The sequence below is a fragment of the Acinonyx jubatus genome, chromosome D3, assembly GCF_027475565.1.
Source record: "Acinonyx jubatus isolate Ajub_Pintada_27869175 chromosome D3, VMU_Ajub_asm_v1.0, whole genome shotgun sequence".
Lineage (NCBI taxonomy): Eukaryota > Metazoa > Chordata > Mammalia > Carnivora > Felidae > Acinonyx > Acinonyx jubatus.
This window is the reverse complement of record NC_069392.1, coordinates 17694261-17710248: the sequence shown is the minus strand read 5'-3', so window position 1 is coordinate 17710248 and position 15988 is coordinate 17694261. Positions and strand designations below refer to the sequence as shown.

Genomic DNA, 15988 nt, shown 5'->3' with positions numbered 1-15988 from the left:
TTGCACTCCCCATCCCGCTCAAAAATAAATAAACATTTTTTTTAAAGTTTGGATAAAATAAGAAAATGCATATATTTAGTGCGTGGGGTTTTTTTTTTAGTAATAATTTTTAAAAGGATGGGGTGAACTCCGCCCTTTATATACTTTAACTTCTTTTGAATTTTTTAAATCATCTTCATGCTTCACTTTGATATCACATGACCTTGTGCCCCAAGTTCATGGGAATATTTATTTATTTTTTAATGTTTATTTTATTTTTGAGGGGGAGGAGGGGCAGAGAGAGAGAGGGAGAGAGAGAATCCCAAGCAGGCTCCACACTGCCAGCACAGAACCCAGTGGGGGGCTCGAACTTGTGAACCGTAAGATCATGACCTGAGCCAAAGTTGGACACTCAACCGACTGAGCCACCCAGGTGCCCCGTTAAGAAACTATTCTGAATACACAAAGTTTGCTGATCATAATGAGAGAAGGCCCCCAAAAAGCCCTGAAGGACCTTTGGATGCAATTTCTGTATATTTGGGTGGAGTTGTAGGGGTCAAAGATCCTTCTGTTCCCATGGCTGGTTGATAAACAGCATGGCTCCTTGGAGCTCTGAAATACACTTGGTTAGGGCCAAAGGATCATTCACCGGGAGAATTCCCTGCAGGAGGCAGAATTCTGGGTGCGGCCAGTAAAGTTACAGAATAACGAGTCAATGCGCCTACTCTCCTTCAGATAAAACCAGTTTTACTATAACTTTTCTAAGTGTTAAGGTAATCATAACCCCTGTAAATGTATACGACACAGGAGGTAGAAAAATGAAAGTACTCATCACCTGCAGCCAATCCTACCGCCAGGAAATAGGGGCTGTTAACATTGGGTGAATATCCCAGAGACAAAATGGGACCGTGTCATATGCGCTGTGTCTCCTGTTCTGTTCACTTACCAACATGGTAGGTCCTGAATCTCTCTCCATACAATTATAGGACAGCAGCCTCCATTTCACACAGGGTACTACTGTCTGTGGATATAACAATTTTTCCAGTTAGTCCCTCGGGGGTGGTGTCCCTAGAATTTTTTTTTTAATTTTTTTTCAACGTTTATTTATTTTTGGGACAGAGAGAGACAGAGCATGAACGGGCGAGAGGCAGAGAGAGAGGGAGACACAGAATCGGAAGCAGGCTCCAGGCTCTGAGCCATCAGCCCAGAGCCTGACGCGGGGCTCGAACTCACAGACCGCGAGATCGTGACCTGGCTGAAGTCGGACGCTTAACGGACTGAGTCACCCAGGCGCCCCAAGAATCTTTTTTTTTTTTTTTTTTTTTATGTTACCAACAAATATCCCGAATGTGTTCCTTGGCACACTCGTCTAATTATTTCCTCAGACTCGATTCCTAAAAATGGAATCTTTGTGCCAAAGAGTTTGCACATTTAAAACGTTCATCCATTTTTGCCAGACGGTCCTCCAGAAGAGCTGTATCGATTGATAAATTCAAAGGAGCTGCCCACCTTGTACTTGAACCATCTTGAGAGTGAAAGCCTCCTTAAATTTTGCACAGCCCCCATCCACCTCGTTCCAGCCCTGCTGATGACATTGCATATGGTCATATGGTGATGGGCTCTTTGGGATTTCTTTATAAGGTGTCTCCGTATGTATGTATGTATGATGAATGTATTTTTAAAAATTCTTTAATGTTTATTTATATATTTTGAGAGAGAGAGAAAGAGCTTGAGCAGGGGAAGGGCAGAGAGAGAAGGAGAGAGAGAGAATCCCAGGCAGGCTCCGCACTGCCAGTGCAGAGCCTGACACAGGGCTCGACCTCACGAACTGCAAGATCATGACCTGAGCTGAAACCAAGTCGGACGCCTGACTGACTGAGTCACCCAGACGCCGCATGATGTATGTATGTATTTAGCTCATTTTTCTCTTGAAGTGAGTTGGCTATTTTTCTTTTTGATTTGGAAGAATTGCTTTTATGTTTATGGGTTTCCTCCTTCTGTTGCAATGTTTTCCCCAGTGTGTTCGCCGTAAAGAGATTTTAAAACTTTTTTGTAGTCAAATCTATTCATCTTTTTTTTTCCTTCATGGTTTCTGCCATTAGTATCATATTTGGAAGCCTTTCCTCCCCTCCCCTTCCTGCCCCTTTTTATAAATTACTCGCACAGACTTTTAAGAACTTGTGAGGGTTGTTGTTTTTTTTTACATTTGAATATTTGATTCATTTGGAATCAATTTCAGAGAATAGAAGCGGGGTATGGGGGCACCTGGCTGGTTCGGTCAGAAGAGCATGTGACTCTTGATCTTGGGGGTCATGAGTTCAAGCCCCACGTTGGTTCTAGAGCTTACGTTAAAAAAAAATCATCGTCGTCAATGCCAACTACAAAATATTCAAAAGAAGGAAAAAAGGAAACCAGAGAACAATCAGGAGGCCACAAGGCAGGACATCTAAGAGCATTATTTTAGTATCAAACATGCCTGGCTTCACCCAGCTCCACCCCTCATGGTCCTCAGGATCTCAGACAAGCTCCCCCTGAATGCCTCAGGTAAAATAGGGGAGGGGGCTGATAACAGTTCCTTACTAGTGGAAAAACTAAATAGCCAGGGATTTCTCCTGCTGTGGAATTAAAATGAAACAGTGATTGTCACAGGACGCAATGCATACTATGTGCCCAATAACTTGTATCTCTTATCAGGATCCCCTACACTCCAAAAAATTAGGTTGGGATTTTCACTGGAATTGCATTTATTTGAGTCTAGAAAGATTGATAATCTTACTATAATGAGCGTTTCCAACAAAAACAAAGCATTTCTAGGGCACCTGGCTGGCTCAGTTGGTAGAGCATGAGGCTCTTGGTCTTGGGGTTGTGAGTTTAAGCCCCATGTCAGGTGTAAAGAAAGATGACTTAAAAATAAAATATTTTTTTGAGTTATTTGGGGGGGGGGTGGGCAGAGAGAGATAGAGAGAGAGAGGAAGGGGCAGATAGAGAAAGAGAGAATCCCAAGCAGGCTCCATGCTGTCAACATGGAGCCTGATGCTGTCTCGACCCCACGACTGAGATCATGACCTGAGCCGAGATCAAGAGTCAGCTGCTGAACTGACTGAGCCACCCTGGTGCCCCAAAAATAAAATATTAAAAAAAAAAAGCTTTTCCATCTCTCCATATATGTCTTCTTTTTTGTTCTTTGGTAGTTTTCTAACTCCTCATACTTTTCTTCCAAAACTCGGATCTTGTCATATCCTAATTTGTGACCTGCTTCCCCCCAATGCTTACTATTTTCTGAAAATCTTTCATAAAATACAACAGTGCGTTGTTTTATAACATTTTTATATGGCTGCTGTATTCCTTTTCTGTTACCGTATAACAAACTACCTCAAAATCTAGCAAAAAGAAAATCTCTTTTTTTTTAATGTTTATTTTTGAGAGAGAGAGAGAGAGCGAGAGAGCGCGTGAGCTAGCGAGCATGGGGGGGGGGGGGGCAGCAGAAAGAGAGGGAGACAGAATCTGAAGCAGGCTCCCGGTTCTGAGCTGTCAGCACAGAGACCAACGCGGGGCTCAAACCCACAAGCTGCGAGATCGTGACCTGAGCTGAAGTCGGACGCTTAATCCGTTGAGTCACCCAGGTGCCCCATGGCTGCGTCTTTCTTAAGATCCAGTCAGGATATTGGCCATGACTCTAGTCTCACTGGGGGCTTCAATAGGGCCAGAGGACCGATCCACTTTCAAGGTGGTTCGCTCACATGGCTGGTAAGTTGGTGCTGGCTGTTGGTAGGAGGCCTCCGTTCCTTGCCATGGGGACCTCTCTCCACAGGGGCTGCGGGAATATGTCGTCATGACATGGCAACGGGGCTCCCTGAGAGGGAGCGGTCCAAGAGAGAGCAAAATGGAAGCCACAGCATCTTGTACGACCTCACCTCAGAGGTCACACACTGTCACATCTGTGATTATATAGTAGTTACACAGGTCAGCCCTATGCATTGTGGGGAATGGTCCAGAAAGGCAGGAAGTACCAGGAGATGGGGATCTGAAGGACCACCTAGGAGGACCATCATATGCATATAGCCGCATTTACACAACAAATCCCCTCTCTTGGAACATTTAACCCCGCCATCTCACAAGCTGAGATTCCAAGGCCCAGCAAGGGTCACTGTATCACTTGCGGACATGGGGCGAGTTACAGGTAGGGTCAGGCTAGCCCAAATCCTGTGAGTCAACCCACCAGAGAGGTGAGGGGATGCCTGGAGGCAGGCAGAGGCCCTCTCCTAGCAGGGGAAACCCACGAAACCAGGTTAAAGCAGGGAGTGGGCAGAGGAATGGAGACTTTAGCCAACATACAGGAAGGAACACAGAGCTCTGAGGCTGCCTGGCTGCCCGTGCCCATCAACCGGCCCAGAGAGATGCCTCGGCAGGAGTCCTGCATACCAACGCTCCCTCCCGGGACACCATGCCTGATGACTCAGGTTTTCAGTCCTCTGAACACCATCCCCCCCGCACACGGGGGCTCATCCAAACTGTTGCCTCTTGGGCTAGAAAGGCTGACAACCTGCACCTGGGCCTTGGGGTCTGGTTGGCTTGGGTTCAAATGCTAGCTCCGCTCTGAGCCTCAGTTTCTGCATCCAAGGCAACGATCGTATCAGGTGTATTCGTTTCCTAGAGCTGCTTTCAAAACTGCGTGGTTTCAACAACAGAAATGCAATTGCCTCGTGGGTCTGGATGCCAGGAGTTTGAAATGAGGCTGTTGGCCCTTCTGAGGCCCATGGGAATCTGTTCCACGCTTCTCCCCCAGTTTCTGGGGGCTTGGCTGGTGACCTTGGGTGTTCCTTGGCTTGTGGCAAGATTGCAGTCTTCACACGGCAATTTCCCTGCACGTCTGCCTCCGTGTCCAAATTTCCCCTTTTCATAAGACACAGCCAAGTCAGACGAAGGCCCACCCTCATGATCTCATCTTAATTTGATTCTCTGCCCAGACCCTATTTCCAAACAAGGTCACGTACACAGGGCCTGGGAATCAAGACTTCAACATCTTTTAGGGGGACACAGGTCAACCCGTTACACTAAGTAACACGAATGTGTTGGACAGCTTGGACAGCAAGGACAGCTTGCCATCCCTTTGATGGGCGTGGTTGTGTTCAGTCCTCACAAATGACCCATCAAATAAGTGCTCTCGTTCTCCTCTCTGTCTTACAGAGGAGGCAGGTGAGCCTCAGAAGAAGGAAGTGTCTGATCTGGAGCTCCACAGCTTCTAAGTCGGGACGCCCGGTTGAACCAGGCGCATCCCAGCAGGTCTATAGCTCCCCGATGGGGTCGCCGTGTGTTTCTTCTGCCCGAAGGTCACCTTGTCCAGAGGTTTCCCTGACCACTTGCCGAAACAGCCCTCCCCATCACCCTTCTCCCCTTGGTCTTCCAAACCTATTTCATTTCTCTGACGCTAATCTGATCTTATTCGAAGGACTCTGACAATACCAATTTATTGAAGCACAAGGGATTTCGCGCGCATTATAGTAAATATATTTGCTTATATGTCGCTTGACTAGGTCCCCCACTGGATGCCATCCAAAGGCAGTGACTGTTTCCTTCACTCGTGGACCCCAAAGTCCTATGGAGAGCGTGGACACTCCAGAAATGTTTGTTGAATGAACTGAGTGAAGGAGAATGTGATACAATGTCCCAGAAGTGTCTGGAATATATCGGATTATGACATTGTGATGATTTTTTTTTCTTACACTATGTGTGCAGGCTGGTTTTTGTATTCATTTTCTATGGCTGCTATCACCAATTACCAGAAATATAGTGGCTTAAAACATCAGGAATTTTTTCTCTTGTAGTTCTAGAGGCCGGAAGTCTAAAACCGAGTAGGGCTGAGTTCTTTCCGAGACTCTGAGTGGAGAATCCATTCGCTTGCCTATTTCTGCTTCTAGAGGCCCCCGGTACTCCTTGGCTCATGATCCCGCTTACATCACTCCAACCTCCTGCTTTCGTCGTTACGTATCTTTCTGCTTGCTCTTATCCAGCCACCTCCCTCTTATAAAGACCCCTGGGATTATACAGGCCCACCTGGGTAAAGCAGGATACTCTCCCCATCTCAACAGCCTTAATCACACCTGCAAAATCCCTCTTACCATGTCAGGTGACATGTTCCCAAGTTCCAGGGATTGGGATACAGACATCCTTGGAGAGCCATTATGCAGCCTACCAAAGCTTTATTACCTCTCAGTTTCATTTTCGAAGAGTTACGGAGAAATTGCAAATTGGTTGCTCTAAAAAGGGAACTCTCCATAGAGTTCTGAAGAACCTCTGTCTTTTGCCTGAATTCTAAAGCAGAAAACCTGGTCTTGTATACCAGCCTCACCACTCCCTAGCTATGTGACCTTGGGCATGTGACTTTGCAACTTTGCGAGTGAATTTCCTCATCCGTGAAATAAGGATCACAACAGTGGTGACAAGAAATAAAGAAAGCAGCCCAACCCAGGAAGGAACAGTGGGGCCAAAGGAGCACAGAGAAGGGGCACCTAATTCAGCCCTGGGTCAGGGAAGGCTTCCTGGAGGAGGTGCGCCTGCAGCCTGAGTGGGGGCATTCCCATATTAATAACCTTGTCTCCAGCACACTCACAAAGCATTTTGCATAACACCTGGCAGACCGCAAATTACTCCATAATCTGTTGTGTGTTTTTTTTTCTTTTTTTTTCTTTTTTCTTTAAGTAGGCTTCAGAAGCCCAGGGTGGAGCCCAACGCAAGGCTTGAACTCACAACCCTGACCAACCATGAGATTAAGACCTGAGCTGAGGTCGACTGAACCACCCAGGTGCCCCCTGTTGTATTTATTGATTTATTGATTTATTTAATGTTTATTTACTAACGAGTGGGAGAAGGGCAGAGAGAGGGAGACACAGAATCTGAAGCAGGCTCCAGGCTCCGAGCTGTCAACACAGAGCTGGACGTAGGGCTTGAACTCACGAGCCATGAGATCATGACCTGAGCCGAAGCTGAAGTCCCACGCTTAACTGACTGAGCCACCCATGCGTCCCTCCCTGTTGTTTTTTCATAGTTGAAAAAGTAAGCTGGGAATATAATGACCAGATCAAAGACGATTAAATAAATTTTGATGAAAAAAAATTAGGATGATAACGAACGGAAAGGGCTTTACTGGATAGAAGAAAACTTTGGAGCCGCCTCCTCTAGCTGAGTCCCCTCTTCCACTCCTGGGTTCCTTGAAACCTACAGACTGACTCCAAGTGGGGGAGGGGGACTTTCACTTATCCTATCCCCTCCCCACGCCCCTGATGGGCCCCAGCGGAGTCAGGGCCCCAGCCATTTGCACAAGAGTTTAAAATAACCAGGATTTGAAATCAAGCAGAATCAAAACAGGATGGATCTGTGCCTTGGAATCTGGAGACAAAAGGAAAAATCAGTGATACGGTAAAAAATGTTAACATTTTGTTCATCCTGGATTTAGGCATTAAGTTTGATTCCCTAAAATGTTGCATGAAACTATTTCTCTGGTTACTTACTGAGGTGGCTGTTGGTTTGTTTTGGAGGCCCCTGAAGTTTTGGGCGCTCACCCTGGTCCCAGACCTGCCCCTGAGATTTTTCTTAGGGACCATGTGACAAGACAGAGATACTTACGAGAAAGTCCAGGGACACTTGCTGTGTCTCTGGGGACAGAACGGAGGTGACGGGATCCTGGAAAGGACCAGGCCCGGGGGCTTTTTGGAGGGGGTATCAGGCAAGAATTAGTTGTGGGAGGGAAGAGGGCCTCTCTTGAGGAGGAAGTGAGAAAGGGTAGAGATGGTCTCCGGAAAGGGGGGAGGTGGGTTTAGTGCCATCCAGACAACAGGATCAGAGCTTGGTATGGATTTCTTTCTTTCTTTCTTTCTTTCTTTCTTTCTTTCTTTCTTTCTTTCTTTCTTTCTTTCTTTCAAGTTTATTTGAGAGGGGGGAGGGTGGGGGGGGGGGGATCTGAAGTGGGATCTGAGCTAATGGCAGAAAGGGCTCCAAGCTAACATCAGAGAGTCTGGACCTGGACGCAGGGCTCAAACTCACGAACGCTGAGATCATGGCCTGAGCTGAAGTCAGACGCTTAACCGACTGAGCCACCCAGGCACCCAGGTTAGGATTTCTTGATTGCAGAGGAAGAAAACAGAGGCAAGAGAGGAGGGGTGACCTGGCATTTGTGTAGGTAGTGGTTCTCAAACTGTAATCCCCAGACCAGGACCTTTAGCATCGTCAGGGAATTATTAAACGTGTAAAAATTTCCAGCTTCCTATGAAATCAGTGAATCAGAAACTCTAGAGGGTGGGGCCTAGATGTCTGTTTTCTCCAGGGGATTTTCAAACACTTGAATTTGAGAACCACTGGCCCAAGGCTCTCGGCCCTAAAACCCCACACCCATTTCACAAATAGTTTGTAATGATTACTAACTGGGAACAAAATTTATAGATTATAAAGCCCATGTACACATGTAGTCTAAAAACCCCAAATCTGTGATGCACTGACTGTAATGTAGACGTAAAAGAAAAATAAATCATAACAAAACATGCATTTCAGTGTGTGAATACTTGGGCACAGCTCTCTGGAGGGCAAAGGAAAGTCTCAGAAGTTTGTGTCTGTTTTTAATGAACGGGTTTGGATTTGAGAGTAAGATATTCATCATTCGACTGAAATTTTGTCCCCAATTTTGTCTTATATTTGGATATTTATTTATTTTTGAGAGTGAGAGAGACAGAGCGTGAGCGGAGACACAGAATCTTTTCAGAGAGGGGGAGACACAGAATCCTAGGCAGGCTCCAGGTGCCGAGCTGTCAGCACAGAGCCCGACGCAGACACTCAAACCCATGAACTGCAAGATCGTGACCTGAGCTGAGGTGGGATGCTTAACTGACTGAGCCACCCAGGAGCCCCTATATTTGATAATTTAAAATAAGTGCTAACTAAGTATGACTGTGGACCAAGATCACAGGTACAAACGCAAATCTGTTTGGTCAACTACTCTTAATATTAGGAGTGGCGTTGCCATTCATAAACTCTTCCCAAATGGTCAACAACTCCCCACAAAGCTCTCAAAGTATATTTTCCCGTCTAGTTAAACACAGTTGCATTTCTGAAAATTCGTGACAGAGCCTCGGCATTGATATATAAAATGGAGTTAAGTCCTGGCTTCAGAGAATTTTGAATGGGTTTCTCACCTACACAGGTGTTTGTGGGAATGGAACAATTCTTTGGGAAAGTCTCCAGTGCCTTGCAGGACATCTAGTACTCCTGGCTCCTGCCCTCTAAATGCCAGTGGCTCTCTAGTACCCATAAGCAAGACAACAAAAAATACGCCTACAATTAAAAAAAAAAAATGCTCCATAGGGGTTACAATGCCCCCACTGAGAACCACCTTTAAAATGAATGGTGCTGAAGGGTGTCTGGGTGGCTCAGTCGGTTAGTCGGACGTCGCTCAGGTCATGATCTCCCGGTTTGTGAGTTCCAGCCCCCAGCCCGGCTCTGTACTGACAGCTTGGAGCCGGCTTCCGTGTCTCCCTCCCTCTCTGCCCCTCCCCCGTTTACACTCAGTCTCTCCCCCTCTCTCAAAGATAAACAAACGTTAAAACAAACAAAAAAAAAATTAATAAATAAAGTGAATGGTGCTAAAGAGTCAGATCCCAGGAATATGCAGGAGGTCCCAGCCCCTGGATTTGGGGGAGGGATCCAGGAGGCTGCGTGAGTTTCTGGCGGGGGTGGGGGTGGGGGCGGAGCCCTTTGCTGAAATGCAGGATTGGACCAGGCCATTTGGGGGTGCTTGTGCAGTGTGCACGCCAGAGACAGAAGTGAAGAAGGGCTTTTTGGAAATGAAGAGAAGCTTCCCTATCATTGAGTCAAGCCAGTACTGATTGCTAAGGTACTCCACCTCTCCTACATCTCCATACTGGTCACATCTTCCCCTGGTCTCCCTCAAACCTTCCGCCACACAATCCATTCCCTACCCGGCAGCCAAGAGCTTTCTGGAGCCCATCCCTATGTGCCACTCTTCTTGCTTCCCTCCGTAGGCCCTGGCCTCTGACCTTCCCGTTTCCAGGCCTTTGTGCATGCTGCCACCAACCCCCCAACCTCCAGGCTGTCTCCCCCGCCCTTCCCCCGTTAATCCTGCTCTCCTCTCAGGCCTCAGAGCAAATGTCCCTTTCTCAGAGAAGCCTTCCCTGACTTCCCAAGGAGTCGGCTGGGTTTATGGACACAGAAAGAATTCATATAAAAACATTAGCAAAATAATTTATAAATGTGCCTAGTCATTTGATTCACTCCTGTGAAAGACCTGAGGACAGGCCCCATCTGACTTGCGCACTGTTGACTATTCCATGCCTGACACTTAGCAGGTGCCCAATATTTCACAAACGAATGAATGAAGAACGAATGAATTTCTGCAGACTGCCGAGGGTTTTTATCTCCCGGCCCCTGCGCTTCCCCTCCTGCGCAGTCGCCGGGCCTCGCTTTCCCGCCTGCTCAGCGGGCGAGCCCCCTGGGGCGGACGTGCCCGCGGAAGCGCGCGGCCCTGGTCCCCAGACCCGAGGGCCGGGCGCGCGGGGGAGGCTGCCGGGGCCTCCAGCGGCCGCTCCGGGCTCCCGTGCCGCGCACGCGCACGCGCGCCGCCCCGCGCCCCGCCTTCCCCCCCCTCCCCGCCGCAGCGCTCCGGGCCCGGCGCGCGCCGGCGCGGGAGGCGGGAGGCGGGAGGCGGGAGGCGGGAGGCGGGTGGCGGGGGCGGTGGACGCCGAGGGGGAGGGGCGGCCCGGCCCGGCTCGGCCCGGCCGCCCGCGCGCGGCTGCTCTAGCGCCCCGGGCCCGGCCCGGGCGGCGGCGGCGGCGGCTCTAGCCGGAGGCCTCGGCGGCGCCCGTGCGCCGCGCCGCAGCCATGGCCCTGGTGACCCTGCAGCGCTCGCCCACGCCCAGCGCCGCCTCCTCCTCGGCCAGCAACAGCGAGGTGAGCCCCGGGCCCGCGGCCCCGGCCCGGCCGAGCAGCCGCTGCTCCAGGCCTGGGCCGCGAGTGCGGGGCGGAGGGCGCCCGGGCCCTGCGGAGACCCCGCGGTGCGACCGTGTCTGGGCAGCCGGCCTCGGGTTACTGTGCGGGAGACCGAGAGTGTCACCCCGTCTGTGTGTGGAGCCGTGACCTCTGTTTGGGGGTGACTTTCAGGGAGACTGTAGGTGCGGGTGTGACCTCTGTCGGGGGGTGGCCCTGCGTGAGACTGTGTGTGCGTGTGTGACTGATCCCCGTCTGGGGGTGACAGTGTGGCAGACTGGGTGTGCGACTGGGACTCCTAGTTGGCGACTTTGGGAGATGCTGGTTCTGAGATTCGTGGCCCTGTGGCTGTTCTAGGCCCCTACCCTGCGATCCTGGCTGCGTATGGGAGACTGTGTGCGGGTCTGCTGGGAAACTGCACCCGCCTGGTGCTGTGACAGAGGCCCCCCGGGGAGGGTGGGGGGAGGGGCCCCTGAGAATGTTTGAGATTGTTTCCCGACTGCACGTCCCTGGAGGTCTGTCTCTCTGGGGCCCGTGTCACTGTGTGTCAGTGACCGAGTGAGCTCAGGGCGCTTGTGTGACTGGGTGTCTTGTCTTTGTGTGTGGCTGAGTCTGGATTTTTTCCTTTTTGAAATGTCCTTCGGGACTGCATGTTTGTGTGTATCTGGCTGTGTGGCTGGGGCCGATTCCGGGGTTCCTGTAGTCGTACGGTGCATTCTGGGGGCTGAGAGTGCACCGAGGCACCCTGCGGGGTTCTGTGTGTCCCTGTGCCACCAGGCCTGTGTTGGCCGGCTCCTTCTTGCCCTGGAGTAGATTGGGGAATGGGTCCTCTGAGCCTGGGGCCTCCGGCAGCTGCAGGGCTGACCCTCTTGTCCCCTACTGTCCCACTTTCTCTCGGAGAACTGTAGCCTCTGGTCTACACTCCTATCCGTGGCACAGGCCGGGTGTTGGCCTAAAGATAGAGCAGCTGGAGGAGGAGTTTGGGGACTGTTTAGAGAAGGGAGAGAAGTCTGGAGGAGCCCTGCAGGCCCAGGAAGCGGACTCCCCAGCAGCTGAGCGATTCCAGCGCCTTCTCTGTAGAGGAAATTGATAACAATTTTGTGTGTGTTTGTGTGTGTGTTTGTGTGTGTGTTTGCGAGACACCAGGAGAGAAGAGGAACCAGTTTGGGGGTAGCTCTTCAGCCTGTTTCACCAGGAACAGTGGGAACATTTTCAGAGAGGGGGCAAGACCGAACCCCTATGCATAGCCCCCTCTTCTCCAGGAGAGGCCGTTAATGAGTTCCCTTGTCTGCAGACGGGATTCTGCAAGTCGATTGCAGGGAAAAGAACACGGGTGGCCAATTGCCTGCCACCGAGAATTCAGGCAGCAGTAACTTCTCTCCTCCCCACACAGACATCTGTCCTCCTCCATCATTCCGATTCATGCGGTCTTGCAGTTCCCAGAGTACTTCGAAGCACTTAATCTCATGTTCTCAAAACTATGAGGTGAGGGAAGGGTTCGGCTTCAGTAAGGGATTACGCGGAAGGCCTCTCAGCCTCAGTCTTGGTTTCGATTCCTGACTCTTCCTGTCTGAGACACGGTTTTTTGTTTGTTTTAAAAAAATTTTTTTTTAAGTTTACTTACTTATTTTGAGAGAGAGGGGGCGAAGGAGAATCCCAAGCAGGCTCCGCGCTGTCAGCACAGAGCCCAGCACGGGGCTGAGACTCGTGAATCTTGAGATCATGACGTGAGCCTCAGTCGAGACTCAGACACTTAACTGACTGAGCCACCCAGGTGCCCCTGAGACACGGTTTTTAAATTTTATGTTATTATCTTTTAGCTGAGATACAATTCACATATCATCCATTCACCATTTCAGACTGTACAATTTCAGACCATTTTAGCGCCTTTTAGTATATTGACAGGGTTGCACGACCATCACCACTGTGTAAGTGCCAGAAATTTTCATCACTCCCAAAAAGAACCCTCCCCCCCGTAGCCATCACCTGTGGCCCCCGTCTCCCCGCCCTTACCCTGCTCTCCCCAGATTCTAGGTTTCCGCTGATTACTTGTGTTGTTCCCATAGATTCACCCGTTCTGGACATTTTGTATGAGTAGAATCCTACAATAAGGTGACCTTTTGTGTCTGGACTCTTGTCACTTAGCGTAACGTCCGCAAGGTTCAACCATGTTGCGGCGTGGGTCGATACTACACTCCTTTTTATTGCCAAATAATATTCCACTGCATGGGTGAATCACGTGTTGTGGGACATTGGGGTCCTCTCCACGAGACACATTTAAAACTGTTCTACAGAGCGTTATTTTTACCAAGCGCCAGTGACCCGGTAAACATGAGACTGAAACTCAACCGCCTTTTATTTACCGTTAGTAGAGCAGCAGCATTCATTGCCCAGTGAACTAGCTGAGGTTGGGATGTTCCCTGGAAGGCGAGGCTTTCTTCCAGATGGAGTGAGGCGCGAAGAAGCAAGAGACGATACGGAGAGAGTAGGCACGTGTGCGTGGAGTCAGGAGACGCGGGTCCAGGCCAGCTGGGCCCCTGCTCTGACGTTCCTTCGGCCTCCGCTCCTGCAAAAGGGCTGGCTTCCCTCTTAACGTGTGTTCTGGGCACATCCTACAGCTTTCTTTGGAATAACTGACCTTACCTCGCCTTCATTTCACTCCTGGGAATCCCAGAGAACGACCGAGAATGAAGTGGCTTTGAGGTCTGTACCCCTAAATCACTTCCTTACTGCTCAAAATGCAACTCCTCCTCTGAGTCAGAGACTCCCCGAGCGGCCGTTTCCTGACTCAGCCCATTCGGCGTGGGAACGGGGAACTCAGCCTGACCGGCCCCCCCCCCCCATCTTCAGTTATCTCATTTATGTCATTTTTACTGTCAGTCTTATCTCGTTCCTCTGTGAGAACAAGCAAAAGCACAACAGCGGATAAATCAATAACTTTCAAGAATGGGTTGTAACATTGTTATTTTTGACAAGCGTTCAAGGTGACTAATATCTATGGGCAGATCTCCAGTCTCTTTTTCTTTGGGGCGGGTGGGGACGTCGGATCAGGGTTTCTCAACCTTGGCACTGCTGACGTTGGGGCCAGAAAATTCGATGTCTTGTGCATCGTGGCACGTTTCGCATCACCCGGTCCTCCGCCCACTAGATGCCAGCAGCGTCCTGTCAGAAAAGGCTCCAGATATTGCCCAGTGTCCCCTACTGAGAAAAATTTGTCCCTGATTGAGGACCACCGGGTTAGACCCAACATCCTCTTCGAAGTTTGTGGTGGTGGCGTGTGAGTTGTTTACGCTTGACTCTGGGACGGAAGCTCCTGGCCCTGTGGTCAGTGAAGGCTTGCCTGAGTTTTCCACTTCTCTGTGGCGTAGGGAGCGTGAGAACTGGCCACGGGTGTCCGCTTCGGACATACAGGATCTTAATACAGTTTAGGGACTCCGGGACTCTCTGGTGTATTTCTCCTCCTTTGTTGGAACCACCACCTCTGCTCTGTGTCCCTTGCCTCTCAGGCCCCCTTCCTCTCGTGAGCTCCGTACTCTTTTCCCGTCACTGCTGTCTTCTGCCTGGTCTCTGTCCTCGTTCAGCCTTGCATCTCTCCCGGGGCATCACTGCTTGCCAGGTTTCTCGTTCCTAGTCAGCGGGTCCCGGGGGTGCAGAGTTGTTGGGGGGGGCAGGGGCGGTCGTTTTCTTATTTCACTTTTCTCCTTGAAGGCAAGAAGGGGGAAAATGTCAATCGGGGCGTAAGTCCTAATTGCTTTCAGATTCTAACCCCCCTGGCCTTTAAACTTTTAGGAAATGTCAAATGTCCATTTCTCTTGTTTATATAAATAAACCGATAGCCTAGAAAGTTTTATATTCAACACTGAAGCCTTTTTGAGAACCACCAAGAGCTTTTGAGACCCACAGACAGACAGGCTGCTCCTGGCCACCTTCCGTCATGAAAGACTTGCCTGGAATGGTTTTTCCTTTTTTTTTTTTTCACCCATGTGTTGGGGCTTAAAATGGTGTTGGTCACTCAGCTATGGCCTGGGTTGAAGGAGGAAATAGATGCTCCTAAAACATAGCCCCCCCTCCCCTCAAAAAACAGGGTGAGATCCAAAACAAGCTTGGAAAGTTGAGAAGAGTGTGTTGAACGACACCAGGTAGGAATAGTCCAATCAACAGGAATCAATGCACGACGGGTGTTAGGAATGTGGGTAACCATTGGGAAGCCTGAAGATTCCTCCATGGAAGTTACTCAGAGGGACAGCGGAGCGGGGTTGCCAAGGAAAGGGTGCGACCGTGTAGAAAGAGCCAGGTGTCCTGGACACCTGTATCTTTTTCAGACATCAGAGCAGAAAATGTGAGGACTCGTGTCCGCGGCTCATTGCCCAGTGGTGTCTGTGATGTGACGTTCTCTTTCTTTCTCTGTAGCTGGAGGCTGGCAGCGATGAAGATCGAAAGGTAAACCTCAGGTAAGCGGACTTAATTTTCATTCCTAAGTCTTTCTTCCAAGCAGGCTGAATACTCTCGTCCCTTGCCAAAAGAGAGAACCCTTGAAATAGAACACACCAGCTTTTTTCAGTAGAGCTTTAAAAATGATGCCCAAAGCACGTTGCAAAGGTAGTGCTTGAACTTTTGTATAGATGTTTAACTCTAAACAGCTTTAATAACGTCGTCGTTTAGAAAAGAAGGAAGATCATGGCCAGAATCCCACTACCCCTCCTGCTTTACCGTTATGCACGTCTCTAGATAACTTCCTTCTAGATTTTACCTCTGCCTTTGAAAAAACTAGTCATGGTAATGTTCTCACTTTTCCATCCTGCTTTTGATAAGGTGTTCTTCTGGGGTAAGCACATTGCTGATTTGAAACGGGCATCCTACCCCCTGAGTTTAATTCAAGGTGGGTTTTTTTGTGCTTGTGAGAAATCTTTCAGTACACTCTTTTTAAAGACTTCCTCTAGCTGTGGTCCCCAGCTGCTGTATCCCCTGGTAGACCCCAAAAGCATTTTTATTTTTCTTTGCCAAAAAGCAAGGCCGCCTT

At 49.6% G+C, this 15988-nt stretch overlaps 1 protein-coding gene across 5 annotated transcripts in view; it reads left to right on the top strand.

Moving 5' to 3' along the window:
- The first annotated feature begins 10721 nt into the window (after nt 1–10721).
- Nucleotides 10722–15988, top strand: part of SSH1 (slingshot protein phosphatase 1) — a 63511-nt gene continuing 58244 nt past the window's right edge. The window contains exons 1-2 of one of the 5 annotated variants that reach the window (XM_027044014.2): nt 10722–10932; nt 15379–15419. In XM_027044014.2, the coding sequence (XP_026899815.1) occupies nt 10864–10932; nt 15379–15419 (110 nt within the window). In that variant the 5' untranslated portion in view covers nt 10722–10863. Of the gene's footprint in view, nt 10933–14680; nt 15420–15988 lie in introns of those variants that run through there. The other 4 variants (XM_027044018.2, XM_053206209.1, XM_053206208.1 and 1 more) reach the window with 4 other exon arrangements.